Source organism: Lemur catta, chromosome 15 (genome assembly GCF_020740605.2).
Source record: "Lemur catta isolate mLemCat1 chromosome 15, mLemCat1.pri, whole genome shotgun sequence".
Taxonomy (NCBI): domain Eukaryota; kingdom Metazoa; phylum Chordata; class Mammalia; order Primates; family Lemuridae; genus Lemur; species Lemur catta.
In genome coordinates, this window is record NC_059142.1 from 35,412,886 (window position 1) to 35,428,503 (window position 15,618).

General features: G+C 46.2%; 1 protein-coding gene across 3 annotated transcripts in view; it reads right to left on the reverse strand.

Annotated features, from left to right (window-relative positions):
• Positions 1–15,618, reverse strand: part of IGF2BP1 (insulin like growth factor 2 mRNA binding protein 1) — a 41,639-nt gene that overhangs the window by 10,027 nt on the left and 15,994 nt on the right. For 2 of the 3 annotated variants that reach the window (XM_045526252.1, XM_045526253.1), the window contains exons 3-6: positions 8,483–8,531; positions 7,945–7,996; positions 4,761–4,824; positions 369–650 (exon numbers count right to left, since the gene is read on the reverse strand). In XM_045526252.1, coding sequence (XP_045382208.1) covers positions 369–650; positions 4,761–4,824; positions 7,945–7,996; positions 8,483–8,531 — 447 coding nt within the window. The remainder of the gene's footprint in view (positions 1–368; positions 651–4,760; positions 4,825–7,944; positions 7,997–8,482; positions 8,532–15,618) is intronic. The other variant, XM_045526254.1, reaches the window with a different exon arrangement.

The following is a 15,618-nucleotide window of genomic DNA, read 5'->3' on the forward strand; positions in this document are numbered from 1 at the left end:
GAGGGCCCCGACTTTGGGCAGGGTGGCCAGCCCACAAAGTGGTCATGAAATCAGAGCACTGAGGAGTGGATGACTCATCAAGGCTGGGTTTGCTTGAGGACACTTTTTTTTTAAAAACTTATAGAACCCTTGTTGGTAACAAGAGTGTGTGGCCCAACCACTGCCACCAGTGTCCCAGCCCAGACCCATGCTCCCTCCCCATCTGCCCACCCTTACCCAGGAGGCTGAGATTGCAAGCAGTGACCCCTGAATGTTCCAAGCAACATTTCCTAGGAGTTAAATATCAGTGCCCCCAGCATGCTTCCAAGAGCCTCCCCAGGTACTAGCCACAGTCCCAGCACCCAGCCTCTATTCCCCCAAGGACTCACTTGGACTGGGTCTGTTTTGTGATGTTGCGGATGGTGGCCCCTTCCTTGCCAATGATGGCGCCCACATACTGGGTGGGCACCAGGAGCCGAAGGGGGATGTCCACCTGCTGCTGTTTAGCTTGGGCCCCCGCTGCCACAGGGGAGCCCTGGCGGGGCTGACCCCGGGAGCCAAAGCCTCCGCGGCGCCCGTTCTCAGGACCCTGTGCTATCTGCTCATCAGGAATGTAGGAGACCTTCAGGGCATGGTTCTCCAGCTGGTGGCCATTCAGCTTCATGATGGCTCTGGGGATAGAATGAGAGTCTACAAATCATGCCTATCCAAGCCAATCACATCAGATGCTCTCCTCTGGCAAAGTACTCTACAGAGTTACAACTTGGAACACACTCCAGAAAGGGAGAAAACCACCTGCCCACCACCCCCATCTCCAACTTCAAGGACCTTCCAGTTTAAATGGCATCAAAGACATCAAGGAAAAGCAAATAAATATAGTGATTCCTGACATTTGGTTGAGATTTATTGTTCACAAAGGCTTTCCATTTAGATCATCAGAGAAATGGGCTCCCAGTCCAATAGGGAGCATAAGGTGCTCCCAGTCTAAAAACGAAGACTAAGCATATATCTCAAAGAACTCCCGTGTCAGTTGGAGAGCATACCATGTACCTGAAGGGGCTCAGCAAAGCTGACACATACACCTTCTGGACTGAGGAGTCCTACAAAGTGCTAACTACCACAAAATCCTAATCTTATATTAGGTTATTAAGTATGAAATGTCTGATTTCCTTAAGTACTAAATTAGACAGTTAATAATGCTGACACTTCACTTTGACTTCTTATTTTGTTCTTATCATGAAGGTACATCCTCAGTCTTTAAAACACAGTTTGGCTTGTGACCATCTTTACGTCAATGGTTTGAGAAGTTCCGTTCTGGTGACTTTAATCTTAAAAATGAGCCACGTGGGGTGACCTCAGTCCAAGGTGGATGATGATGAGCACAAAGCTGTAGTGGATGCGAATCCATCTCAACCTACCCATGAATTAGCAGCAAGACTGGACATTACTATTCCAACCATATTGGACCATTTGAAACAGATCGACAAAGTAAAGAATCTGGATAGATGGGTACCACATGAATTAGAAGAGCATCAGAAGAGAAATCTGAAAGCTTGCCTTTCTTTGCTGTCACAACATAAAAGGCAAACCATTTCTACACCATATTGTTATGATGAAAAAGGGATTCTTTTTGATAATCACAAGTGTTGGGCACAATGGCTGGATAAAGATGAAGTGCTGAAACACAGTCCAAAACCGAATATTCATCAAAAAAAGCTAATGGTGTCTGTCTATTGGTCCAGCACTCATATTAGCCACTATAGCTTTATGAAACATGATCAATCCATTACAGCACATGTCTACTGCAACGAATTGGATGAAATAATGAGGATGCTTGTGATTAAGCAGCCAAGATTGGTCAACAGAGACAGGCCACTCCTCTTCTAAAACAATGTTCTACCAAATGTCACAAAAACAACAGTGCTCAAACTACAGAGGCTGGACTTGGAAATTCTCTGTCATCCACTGTATTCATCAATTGACTACCACTGCCTCTCCTAGGCTTTGGACTACTTCTTGCAAGGAAAAATATTCAACTCTCAATAAGCTGTGGAGAACACCTTTCACGATTTCATCGCCACTCAATCTCCAGGCTTCTTCACTGCTGGCATAAACAAGCTACTGTTAAGATGGCAAAACTGTGTCAATAGTTTAGGTGCATACTTTGATTAATTGTACGGTTTTTTGTTTAAGATATAATAAACTAAACTTTTGATTTGAAATCAGACATTTCATATTTAACAACCTAAGAACTAATGAAAACAAGGTCAACAGAGAATGAAACTTATTAATATGTATGCAGAATCCAAATGTTAATCCTGCCCTGCCACACCCTAATGAAATGCAGGACAAAAATACTCAAATTAGGGCACCAGTATTCCAATCTTAACTCCACTGCTCACTAGTTATATGCATTGGGCAACTCACAACTTAGTCTAGACCTAAGTCTCATCAGCTATAAAGTGGGAAATTGATATTAATACCTGTGTTCTGCCTATCTTATGGCTAATACATTTAGGTCTGTGATCCATATTGAGTTTTGTGCGTATGGTGTTATGGTAGGGGATTCAATTCATCTTTTTACCTGTGAATATCATTAAATTGCCCCAGTACCATTTGTTGAAAAGACTGTTTCTTTCCCATTGAACTTTTTTTTGAGAGAGTCTCGCTTTGTTGCCTGGGCTAGAGTGAGTGCCGTGGCGTCAGCCTAGCTCACAGCAACCTCAAACTCCTGGGCTTCAGCGATCCTACTGCCTCAGCCTCCCAAGTAGCTGAGACTACAGGCATGTGGCACCATGCCTGGCTAATTTTTTCTATATATATTTTAGTTGGCCAGATAATTTCTATTTTTTTTTTTTTAGTAGAGACGGGGTCTCGCTCTTGCTCAGGCTGGTCGCGAACTCCTGACCTTGAGCGATCCACCCGCCTCGGCCTCCCAGAGTGCTAGGATTACAGGCATGAGCCACCACGCCCGGCCCCCATTGAACTTTCTTAGCACATTTGTTTAGAAGGAAAAAAAAACCCCAGATGATCATAAATGTAAGGCCTTATTTCTAGACTCTCAATTCTGTGCCACTGATCTATGTCTATCCTGATGCGACTACCACACTGATTTGATTCCTATAGATTTGAAGTAGGTTTTCAAATCTGGAAGTTAATGTCTTCTAATTTTGTTCTTATTCAAGATTTTTATGGTTATTTTGGGTCCCCTGCATTACCTCACACTGAATTGTAGGATCAGCTTGTCAGTTTCAGCCAAAACTTCATTCTTACAGGATTCGTGTAAAAATCACATGTGAACACATGGGATAAATTAAGGGATTTGTTGTTTTTAAACCTCTGGAGTCTGGCACCTCCCTTGGTTAATGAAACCTATTGAGTTTGGCACCTCCCTTTTTTTAATTTCTATTTTTAATTTTCTTTTTTTTTTGAGACAGAGTCTCACTCTGTTGCCCAGATTAGAGTGCCGTGGTGTCAGCCTAGCTCACAGCAACCTCAAACTCCTGGGCTCAAGCGATCCTCCTGCCTCAGCCTCCCCAGTAGCTGGGACTACAGGCATGCGCCACCATGCCCGGCTAATTTTTTCTATATACATTTTTAGTTGTCCATATAATTTCTTTCTATTTTTTTAGTAGAGACAGGTCTCGCTCTTGCTCAGGCTGGTCTCAAACTCCTGAGCTCAAACAATCCACCCACCTCGGCCTCCCAGAGTGCTAGGATTACAGGCGTGAGCCACCCACGCCCGGCCTGGCACCTCCTTTGGTTGATGAAAACTACGTGGAAAATAAGAATTGGAGACAGAATGGATTGCTTACCCCTTGGAGACTGGAGTCTCAGTATTTGGGAGATCTGTAAAACGGGCTGAGTAAGAATGAAGGGAGGAACAAGCATCAGCCATTCCCAAGGCTGGGAGTGGTTAGAAATGTTAGCAAGCAACAACAAGCAGCAAGGAATGAGCAAGTGTTGACACCATCTTTACAGCCGGGCAAAGGATCTTACATGGCCACAAGGGGCAGCAGGAAACTCTAAAAAATTCTGAGCCCGGGAGGTACAGAAAACGAAACGGTAGGCATTTGAGAAAGTGGTGGGATTTTACAAAGTACTACTAGCTTGGAGGAGGCAGCACATGAAGAAGCAAGTCCAATGTAACAAAAGCCTGTAACCAGGTCGAACATGATTTTAAATGAGGAATTCCACAAAATAGGTAGTCTGTTTATACCAGTGGGTGAGAAGCCTAATTAACTGCTCAACCAAAGGGCTAAGGACCTAGAAATTGTGGGTGTGATGGGACTGGGAAGATCTTACCAAATCATCAACTAGCTTCACAACCATCACTGCAATGAAATGTCTGCTCCGCATGGCAACTTCAAGGAATCCTTTCTAAACCCCGTAGTTCCCCCTCACCATCACTAGATGGCGCCATGAACACAGCAAAGGACCCCGCGGTGCCGGGCAACCAGAGACTATCTGAATCGGACCTTTTTTTCAGACTTCCCATCTCTCCTGGGAGGGCTTTGGGTCCCTCCTTTCAATGTATTTTGCTGTCAAACCAGAAGAGTTTCTGAACCTTTGAGATCTCTGAAACAAACGACACGAAGGAGACACACCCCGAAAAAATCTTTTAAGGGAGTCTGGGTTTGGCTGGCCCACAATCTGAGGCCAGACAGGGACCCCAGCCTGCCCGGACCCCCGGTGGAAGCAGAGGGACCCTGGAAGCAAGAGAGACGCGGCTCGCAACACGCCACACAGACCCCCGCAGCCCCACTTTCCCAGCCACTCACTGCCTGGTCTGCTCCCTGTTGGAGTAGGTGACATTCACCACTGCCGTCTCACTCTCGGTGTTCACTGCAGAGAAAACAGAGGGCACTGTCAGAGCAGGGAAATACGGAGGCGCCACTCCGGAATCCCAAACCCAGCCTTCCATGGTGAGATCAAGAAGACACTAAACTGGCCGGGGCGGGGTGGCTCACGCTTATAATCCTAGCTCTCTAGGGGGCGTGGTGGCTCACACCTATAATCCTAGCACTCTAGGAGGCCAAGGCAGGAGGATGGTTCAAGGTCAGGAGTTCGAGACCAGCCTGAGCAAGAGTGAGACCCTGTCTCTACTAAAAATAGAAAGAAATTAGCTGGACAACTAAAAATATATAGAAAATATTATCCGGGCATGGTGGTGCATGCCTGTAGTCCCAGCTACTCAGGAGGCTGAGGAAGGAGGATCGCTTGAGGCCAGGAGTCTGAGGTTGCTGTGAGCTAGGCTGATGCCACTGCACGCACTCTAGCCTGGGCAACAAAGTGGAGACTCTGTCTCAAAAAAAAAAAGAGAAGGCATCAAACTTATGAAATACTAGAATGAAGAGGCAAAAAAAAAAAAAAAAAAACATTTTCCCTTGAGACAGCTTTCACCTGAGCTGCTGGAAAATTCAAATTAATCTTCTTGCATTTTCCTTTGGTTTCCTCACCCTGCTCCCCAGGGAGTGGGTGTGTGAAAGGGTGTAGCTGCTGTATGAGCAGTTGTACAGCAGGGTAACCACCACCACCCACCTCCACACACACACCAACCTGGGAGTCAATTTCCCTGTAGAAAGCTAAACCAGAGAAAAATCAACACATGCTGGGTGAGATTAGCAATTTATAGAAAGAAACATCCCAAGAAATGGTCTGCAAAGATATGGCTAAAGATGCCTGGGGAACACCCAAGTCCATTCTAGAGGCCTTTATATCCTCAAGGACATGGTGTATTAACCCAGCCAAATGGATTGACAGGAGTGGCTGTTGTGGAGTCTAGAAGGAAAAATAAAAGATTATGTCTACATCTTTTCCAGGAAAAAGGATTTCCTGCCTTGAGTATTCCAAACATCTTAGCAGTGAACATGAACACACTAGGCCACCCTAGCTTCAGGACACTAGCCATTAATCCCATCAAACTCAGCTCTAACTATGAGCATCTTTTGGTTTTCATCTGATTCCTCATCTACTCTTTCCTACAGAGAGGAGAATGGGCTGGCAAAGCTGATATTAGCATTCCAAGCAATCTGGGCAAATATTTTTCACTTCCAATTAAAAATTAACTGTCTCGGGCCAGGCGTGGTGGCTCACGCCTGTAATCCTAGCACTCTGGGAGGCTGAGGCACGAGGACTGCTTGAGCTCAGGAGTTGGAGACCAGCCTGAGCAAGAGCAAGACCCTGTCTCTACTAAAATTAGAAAAATTAGCTGAGGGGGGTCATGGTGTGTGCCTGTAGTCCCACCAACTTGGGAGGCTGAGACAGGAGAATCCCTTGAGCCCAGAAGTTTGAGACTGCAGTGAGCTACAATGACACCACTGCATTCTACCCAGGGTGAGAGCGCGAGACTCTGTCCCAAAAAAGAAAAAAAAAAAAAATTAACCTCTCATATGTATCAATGTATTGTGAACTGGGGGTCCCCTGGGCTTGCTCAACCTTGGGACACAAGCCTCTGCTCCCACAACACTGAGGACAGATAAGACACTTGGTCACAAAACTTCAGTGCAGACCACTCTTCACCCCTCAGGCCTGCCCACCTTAGTGAGGAGGAAGGTCCTACAAGCACAATCTTCCAGTGACTGGAAATACAGTAGTGAACCAAGAAAATCTCTGCCTTCCTGGAGCATGTGTCCCAGTAGAGGGAGACAACAATAAGCATAATAAATAAGCAAATTCTACAGAACATTTGACAGTGGTGATTGCCATGAAGAAATAAACATCAGGCTAACGCGGATGGAGTGGGGGCAATATTAAATAGGGTAGATCTCACTTAGTGACATCTAAACAGACTCAAGGACTTTTTTTATTGTCCAACAAAGCCAAACATTTCCCATACTATTCTCTCCAGAGAGCAGATACCCTTCCAGATACAGCTCCCCATCTCCCAGGTGAGCCTTGGATAAATTTAAACTAGTGTTGACTCCTGCTGCAGTTCTCAGTGAAGCTCAGCATGCACTTGCTCCCAAGCCACTGCTCAATCTTACTCTCTATTTGTCCAGGAGTAACTTATTCATTAGTCTAAGCTGTGAACAGTACTGGGCAATGGTTATCAGTGGGTCCATTTGTGTCCTGGTATTTATGATAACAGAAATCTACAGGATTAGGGCAGGTTAGAACCTGTTTGATAGATTCAGCACTTTACCTTTGGGCAGGTGAAGATTCTCATCATTTATAATCACTTATAGCTTGCCCCTTTCCACAAAGAATTTGGAGATGAATATTTAAATCTCTTCAATTTCTTGAGATCACCAAACCTCAACCAGTATCATGTCTACCTAAAGACCACCTTATGTCCCACCAAAACCACTCTGTATTTATTGAGGCTCATTTCCTCGGAAAAGAATTTATAATCTTCATAATGGAGAAACCTCCAAAAAAAAAAAAAGCAAACTTTTATGACCTAGAATTCCTTATTATGTTTCCTTCTGTGGGCACATTCTTTCCTGATTTTGCTTACCCATCAAACTACATTAACTAAGTAATAAATCCTCTGCTTTTCATTTTAATTGACCAAAGACATAGGTAGCTGCCAATCAGAACTTCTAAGAAGAAAGAAATGACCAGTTGACTATTCCAGCCCAAAACAAGAAATATGAAGCTTTTAAAGTAAAAGGGCTACAAACTTACTGGGGTTGAATGCACAATTTCTATTCTTAAACTATTTCTAAAATCTTGGGGCATCCATTTCTACCTTGGTTGATCCCTAAGAGCCTAGAGATTCCATGTTGGGAAGGAGTGACTTTGTTCAAGCCTCCTGCTAAACAGAAGAAAAATTTGGTTCCAATGCCAAGCAGCAGAGCCAAAGCCAAGGACAGGTGTCCAGGCTTCAAGGCCAGTGTATGTCCATCTGTACACACTCTGTCTTTCTCCTTCTTTTGGTCTCCAGGTAGATTCGATCATGGGCAGTGAAGCAGAGCAGGTCCCTCAAATACCCTCCTCGCCCGGCCCACGGCCCACTCTTACCTTGCTCGCAGCTCTCTACCGTACCATACTGAGCCAGTAGGCTGTCCAGGACCTGGAAGCATGGAGGAAGGAAGAAAGGCACTCTGAGCATCCCAGGAGTATTGCAAAGTAGCCACTGGACACCCCATGCCCCGAAGCAGTGGGCACCGGCAGAGCCAAAGGTGGGGGCTGAGCATTATTATTACCTGTTCAGTTTGCCCTTTCTGAGGTACTAACGCTGAGGGGCATCTGGAATGTACTTGAGCTATATGCATTAAGGGCTTTTGGGAAAGCAGAACTGGGCTACCTGGGTTCTACATCAACTTCTGCTGTCACCAAGTTTAGAGCTCAGGGAACATCCCCCTTCTTACCTTACCTCCCTAATGCCTCTTACCACTAGGACATCCCAAAAGGTGGAGTTCTGGGTTAAGGGTGAGACCCAGTGGGGACATTCTAGCCCAGAGCAGGACCTCCCCAGCCACTGCTCCCAACTCAGGCTGATCCAGACTTCCTTCCTAGGCTCCACTACCCAACCCCATTGAGTTTCCCTCAAACTTACTTCCCATCGGAGCTGGGGTGGAATATTTCGGATCTGAATTTTCCGACTCCTGAAATTAAAGAAGGAACAGAGTTAGAGAAAGCTCTGGATGCTTCAGGAACCTGTGATCTTACAGTTTCTACTCCTTGTCTCAGCTTCTTTCTCCCTACCTTCTGCTCACCAACACCACAGTCTTAGAATCTAAGAATGGTCACCTCTTAGGAATGGAGTAGGGATGCCTCACTTAAGAGACCAAAATTATTATCTGTGCTACCACAGACAAAAATGCAGAATCCGATGCGGCAAGCATCCAGATAACATAAATCCCTAAAATAAATCAGAGCTGCTTTGTCTCACTATTTCCTCACTCATTCCTTTATTCAGCAAGCATGTTCCCACCACTTTGTTCCAGGCACTAGAAATACAAGCTAAATAAGACATAATTAATGATTAATTAATCTAACAACTATTTAGTTGGTACCTACTTCACACAGTAATTTGTTACACATGCTGGAGACATAGCAATCAACAAAACAGACAAAATGCCAGGCCTCGAGGAGCTCAGTGTATTAGAGGAGATGTCATATGCAAACAAATTACAGCAGGATGACAGTGTGGGGGGCAAGCCCTTGCCTTGGCACAGACATGAATTTCAACCTATGTTCCACTTACCAGCACTGATCTTAAAAGATTATTTAACTTCTTTGAGGCTCAGTTTCCTCCTTTGTAAAACAGGGAAATTACCCATTCACAGAGTAGTAGGTGATGTTAGGAAATATTTATAAAGAGTTTAGCAAAAGGCTTGGACTCAGTACTTCAACTGTAAGAATAGATGCATCTCTAATACATCGGTGGATGGGAGTGATCAATGAGCGATAAACAGGGCATACAACTCAGCGTAATGATCACCACCTCCCCCTGATCCCAGTTAACTAGATGGTACTTGTTGACTCCCAGGGCAATTGCTCACCTCCCAATCAATGCCCAAATCCCTGGATTTAAGACTTTTAAATTGACTTGATGTGTTGGTCAATTGTCATTGATGTCTTTGTATATCCTTAACCACAAACCCTTAGTTCAAGGGGAAGGTCCAAGAAATTCTAGTGGCTTGAAGGAAAGCTGAACTAGAAAGTAAGTTAACCTGCCTTAACCTGCCCCAGATTAAGCCACTTAAGATTCAGGCTTTCCATATTCCTACCTGGTAAGCAGTGGGGACTGTGCCAGCTCAGGCCAAGCTGGGGGGAGGGGAGCGTCGAAACACAAGGAACCAGGGAAAGGGGATGCTAAAGTTCTAGCTCTGAGTGTGTCACCCTTGGCTGTCCTGGGCCAGCTCACTCACTTCACCCCTCCAGTGTCTCCAGCTGTAAAATGCAATCAGCAGGGTCTCTAAGATCCGTCCTAGCTTGGCAATTGAGCGTGGAGAGTCTTTATCCATAAAATATGTTAAGGAAATCTCTTCCTGGGATGAAATAACTCAGAGAAGAGAGGATAAGTGTTTAAGAGAATCGCTGCGCCTATCTTCTTTGGTCTGTCCATCAACTTGACCTAAGGAGGTCAGATTATAGCAGGACAAAACAGTATGGATCAGAAACAAATCCAGTTCCAGCCCCTCACATCCCACTAGGCCACTTTTCTGCGATTCCATTCATTGGCCAAGAGGGAGCACCACATCTGCCCTTGTGAGTGATTCCCCACACAGCTCATTTACTGACCAAATGGACAGAATGAAAGTGCAAGAACCCTCACAATAAAAGCCAAACTGCTGGAGAGGTGGGGGAACAAAATGATCACACCATTGGAAGATTGAGAACACTGACCTAGCTTAACACCCATAACAGGTACTGCCCCCCACAATGAGCACTTCTGGATGAGGGGCAGGGTGGTGGGGGCTGCCTGCCTGGGAGTTCAAACCAATAAGGTCCTATATCAACCCCAGTAGCTTAGCACCGCAGCTGAAGTGTGCTCTTTCAAGATGGTCCCTTAGTGTAATCTAAGATCAAAGGTCAAAAATTCCCTCTAGCTTCAAACTATCAGTTTTAGGGGCTTTCTTTTCATTGGGGGCAGAGAAGGGAGGGAGAGAGGGGTGGCAATGGTGAAATCAAATCTCTGCTGGGATGTTAATCCATATCCTGAAAGCAATGGCAGGCAGATCGTCTGGAATGTCTGGAATGTTCCAGGAGAGGGAGGGGGGAGGAGGGCAGGGCCACCCAACCAATGAAAGAAAAGACATCCTGGCAGCCCTCCCCCATCCCCAACCAGCAGAGACTCACCCAGCCCTCCAGGGCACACACCCCACCCTGGGAACCCACTCCAGGCCCCTCCAGACCTCCTTCCGGCAAAGCCCCCAGCCCTGATTAAAACACAACAGGCAGGGCAGGGAGGCACAGAGGCCATGAAGAACCTTTGTCTTTTAAGCCCTTGGCCTGGTTTCTATTAAGTATGGTGCTACCTAATTTCTTTCAGGCCCAAAGCACATGGGGCATTGCTGAAAACTGTAACCCGCATTCCCTTCCCTAGGTCTCCGTCTCATTCATTCCCCAGACACTTAGAGAGAGAAGGCCTGGTGTGCGCTGGGCCAGAGTGCGCTGAGGACTTGGGAGGATCCAGCGGGAAGCTAAGAGCACCCTGGCTGGTTACTTCCTCGCTCTGTGCCTTAGTTACCTCCTGTGGAACTTGGATGAGGCTTTTGTGAGGTCTTACAAGACGCGTGAGGCAGGGTGCCTGCCAGGTAGTAAGCGCTCAATCCATGACCCAGTCCCTGGAGGCTGCAGGTGTCCAGACCAGCATGCAAAGAGGCAGGCAGGCAGGGCTTGACAATGAGCCGCTTAGCATGATGGTAAAAGTTGTTAAAGTATTTGAAGACTTCAGCACTGAAGGGAAAATAGTGGGAAATGCCACTGCCTAGAGTCCAGTCCAGTAGACCAGCTCCTACCAGGGTTGAGCAGTGTCTTTGCCCTACAGGTAACAGGGCAATACCCCCTGAGAACTTTCTATACTCCTTGCGCGCCTAAAGCAACAGCCATTGTTCAGAAAAGCAAAGAGAACTCCCAGAGTTCATTAACCCCCCTCACCTTCCAGCAGCTGATAAACCTGTTCATTGAAGAATGAGGCTGCCAGCTCCTGGCAATAATGGCAATGGTTGCACCAGCCTAGTTATTTCCCTGGGTGCCAACACGCTGCGGCTTCTGGTGCCCTCCGCCTGCCCTTATCCACAGAGTAGTTTTCAGGTCCTACGGGGCAGCAACTACAGAGGACCCGCCTCTCTAATGCTGCCAGGCCAAGCAGAGGGCATGAGAGCCACAGAGACTGAGTGACCATCCTTTGAAAACCCAGGGGAGATTCAGGAGAGGGTAGAGGGAGAAAGCATCCCTGCCACAGCCTAAGGGGCTAAGTAGGAAATAAGAGATTTAGGAAGCACAGACAGGGTGCTGGGCCTGGGACAAGGCTGGGACCTCTCCCTGGGCTGGGAGCTCTCTCATCCTTTCACACTCAAGAGTTCAGAGAATTGTCACTGACTTGGACTGCAGGTGAGGGAAACCAGGTCAAAATAGGGAGGAGCCTAACTTTAAAGGAAGGGAACATTCAGGGAATACTCCAGCAGTGCTTATCAGATGCCAGGCTCTGAGATTCATCATCTCATATAACCCTCCCAGCACCCATGAAGGTGGCATCTAGGCTGTTTTACAGACCAGGGCCCTGAGACAGGGAGGTTGAGCCACTAACAGCAGGAGCCAGTATTTGAACCCAAAATCTGTCTGATTCCAGGCTCTTTGCACTGACCATGTACTGCCTTTCTGATGGCATGAAGGAGACAAAAAGTCTTTGCCAAAGTACTCTCATGTTAGGCAGGAGAACAAAACGAAAATACGAAGAGTTCACACAACACAGTGAACAGTGGGCCTGCTGCACGGGTGTTGCTATCCAATAAGTCAAAACATCCCTCCTATAATTCTTTAAGCTATTAACTTGTTTTTGCAGCTGCACATTCCCACAGTTAGTTGAACAGTGATCCTATGGCATGCTGAACACCGACTAGATATTTGATGACGTCAAGACGTTATCGTTCATCTTTTAAAATCATATTGTGATTTGTAAAGTTTCTATATTTTAGAAATACATATTGAAATAATTAAAAATAAAATGACATGTCTAGGATTTGCTTCAAAATAATCAGGGGGTGGGGAAAAATGAAAACATACTGGATTAATGGGTAATTGTTAGAGCTAAGTGATGGGTGGTACATACCGGGTTTCTTACATTATCCTCTCTACATGTTTGTATTTCTTTCCATAATAAAAAGGTAAAAACAAAAACAAAATACAGGTAATTCTAGCTCACCCAGTTCTGAAGTCAAAGGTTCCAAAATAATAGAAATTCATTAAGACTAGTCTGAACTAACGTTTTCCTATTGGTGTTTTATTTAGCAAGAATCTGTAACCTGGTGAGGAACTTACCAGGGGCTGAGAGATGTGGGCTGGGGTCCGATGTAGGAAGAAAGAGATGCACTAGATGGGACCCTGTCAGAATGAGGCCTCCCAGGAGGGCAGAATGTACATGGGAAACAGGGACCCCAGGTCTTGGGGGGAAGGGGGACTGAAAACTGCCCCTGAGAATGAGATTTTTCTAATCCTCTGCAAACCTGCTTCGTTCTGCTTTCATACCTAGAAGGGAGGGTGCCATTTTCAATCATGTTGATGGCCTCACCTCTCTGGAGTGAGGAGTTCCTTTAAATCAGGGTGGGGCGAGCCAGTCGAAGGCAAGGAGGAGGGTGAGGAAGGCAGCAGCAGGTTTTGGAATCTTGTCAAGCTTGGGGCCCCTAATCCCTCCAGGGTCCCTGGCATGAGTCAAGCCTGGACTTTCATCTCTGGCAGAGAAGTAGGATTAAACTGGGATCTTCAGATTAGATCCTTCACCTCCACCCCTCCCCCAGGCCAAACTTCCGGCTCCATGTGTGGTCCTGGGCAAGTCAAGCCCTCAACTCTCTGGACCTCAGTTTCTCATATCTAGGAAATAAGGAATAGGATTAGTCCATCTTACAGGGTCTTGTGTCCCCAGACAGGGATCAACCCTGTCTGCCCATAGGGAAACACTTTCTTAATTAGAGCGATTTTCTGTGCCCTAATGGTCTGAATAACTGGTTCTTAAGCTTTCTTTTCTTTTTTTTTTTCTTGAAAAGGTTCCCATTGGGAATGTGATGAAAAGCAAGAACATGCCACCAGAAAAATGCAAACAATTTGCACACAATTTCAAGATTTCAGGGGTTAATAATGAAGACTTTGGAAACCATAACCCCAACACTCCCTGCCCCTCAGCCCCCATCTACACATTTAACTTCATCCCAATGATGTCCATGTCTTCAGTCAAGCGCTCAGGCATCTCAAAACATGGGGAAGGAACTAGCCCAAGGCCATTAGAAAACAAAGCTAGACAGGGCAGTGGGGCTGGGGTGACAACTCGGATGCTGGAAGAGTGAGAAACAAAGATGTTTAAACCTGCAGAAACACACTGCTGAACTTAACAGGTACTAACTTCTAGTCAGTGGTCAAAAAGTCGGCTACCCTGACTTTCCTATGGTTTCTGGAAAGACTCCAACTGCTTGGAGCCATTCATTCCACAGATGTTATCTTGGCAGCTACTACGTACTGGGCCTGCCCTGTCCACATAGGAGCCACTAAAAGCACGTGTGGCTAGTGCAACTGAGGAGCCAAAATTTTCAATTTCATTTAATTTTAAGTGTTTATATAATTTAACTTTTTTTCAACTATAAACTTTATAAAGTTGTTTAGACTAAACAACTTCATGAAGTTTATAAGACTGTGTCTAAACTTTGAGGTTAGCATCTGAATTTTGGAATGGGCTCTAAAATAAAATACAAGCCGGATTTCTAAGACTTTAGGAACCCCCTAAAAGACAAAATGTCTCATTAATAATTATGTACATTGATTTCATGCTGAAATAATTTTTCGATATATTAGGTTAAACATATCTTTGAAATTAACTTCACTTGTTTCTTTTTTAATGTGGCTACAGGAAAATTAAAACTTCAGGTAAGTGGCTCACATCCCATTTCTATCAAACAGAGCGGGGCATTGAGCTACCTCACTGAGCACAGAGTGACAGCACAGGCTCCTGGCTCTCCCAGAATTTACAGTCCAGCAGGGGACCCGGTTCGGTTTGGTGTAAGAGAAGAGAATGGACAGGGTTAACTGGGGAGAGGAGGGCTGTCCACTGGACCCCTTCAGAAGTGGGTGATTCTGTGACTCTTCAGCAAGAGGGTCCCGTGTGGCTGATGCTGGAGCAGAAGCAATGTCCCAAAGCTGGCTCCCTCCCAGCTGTTCCTCCTGGCTAAAAGCTGCCCTAAAGTGCCAACCTCTGCCTTTTCTAGAAGATCACCACTGACTCAGTCCTTCCTCTCCACCCCTCCTCATCCCTATAGGGTGGAGAGGTGGTGGAGAAAAAAAAAGTAATTGTCCAGGAAAACTTCTGAAGGAGGCGGACCTGGCACGCTTCAGGCATGGCAGTAGCTGAGAAAGGGGGCGGGGCCGCAGAGGGGAGGAGAAGCTGGCGCCATGCCCCAGGCTCTGTGCCAGGCTGATCCAGAGGCAGGGCAGCCAGACAGGCGGGCCGTCGAGTCGCAGGCAGGCAGGGGTAGGGGCCGGAAAATACTGACCTACTGGGAAGCGTGGGACCAGGCAGAGCAGATGCCACCACTAAGAAGAAAGCCAGTGTGGGGGGGGACTGGAAGGCCGGGACACCGCTGAAATACATCTGTGACCACGTCGTGCACACATGCATGCACACACACCCTTTAACCCATCACCAAGAGGCTCCAGTTGAAGAAAATCAGATTGACACAGGGAGGCAGAAAGGAGGGGCAAGCCCAAGTCTGTGAGGATCCTAAACAGTCACTCTCACTTCAACAAATGGAAAAACTGAGGCTCAGAGAAGGAAACAGACTTGTCAACTTAGAGGCAGGACTAGAACTCAGCTCTTCTCCTAGGTTGTTTGTGCTCATTTCACCAAATCATGCTGCTTTCTCTCTGAAGAGAAGTGTTAATACAGCAGAAGCTTGTATGGCCCCGACGTCAGTAGCAGGAAAAGTGCCCATATTCTGTATGGCTAAGTGCGTGCCAACTGGCTTTTACTGCATGCGGCTC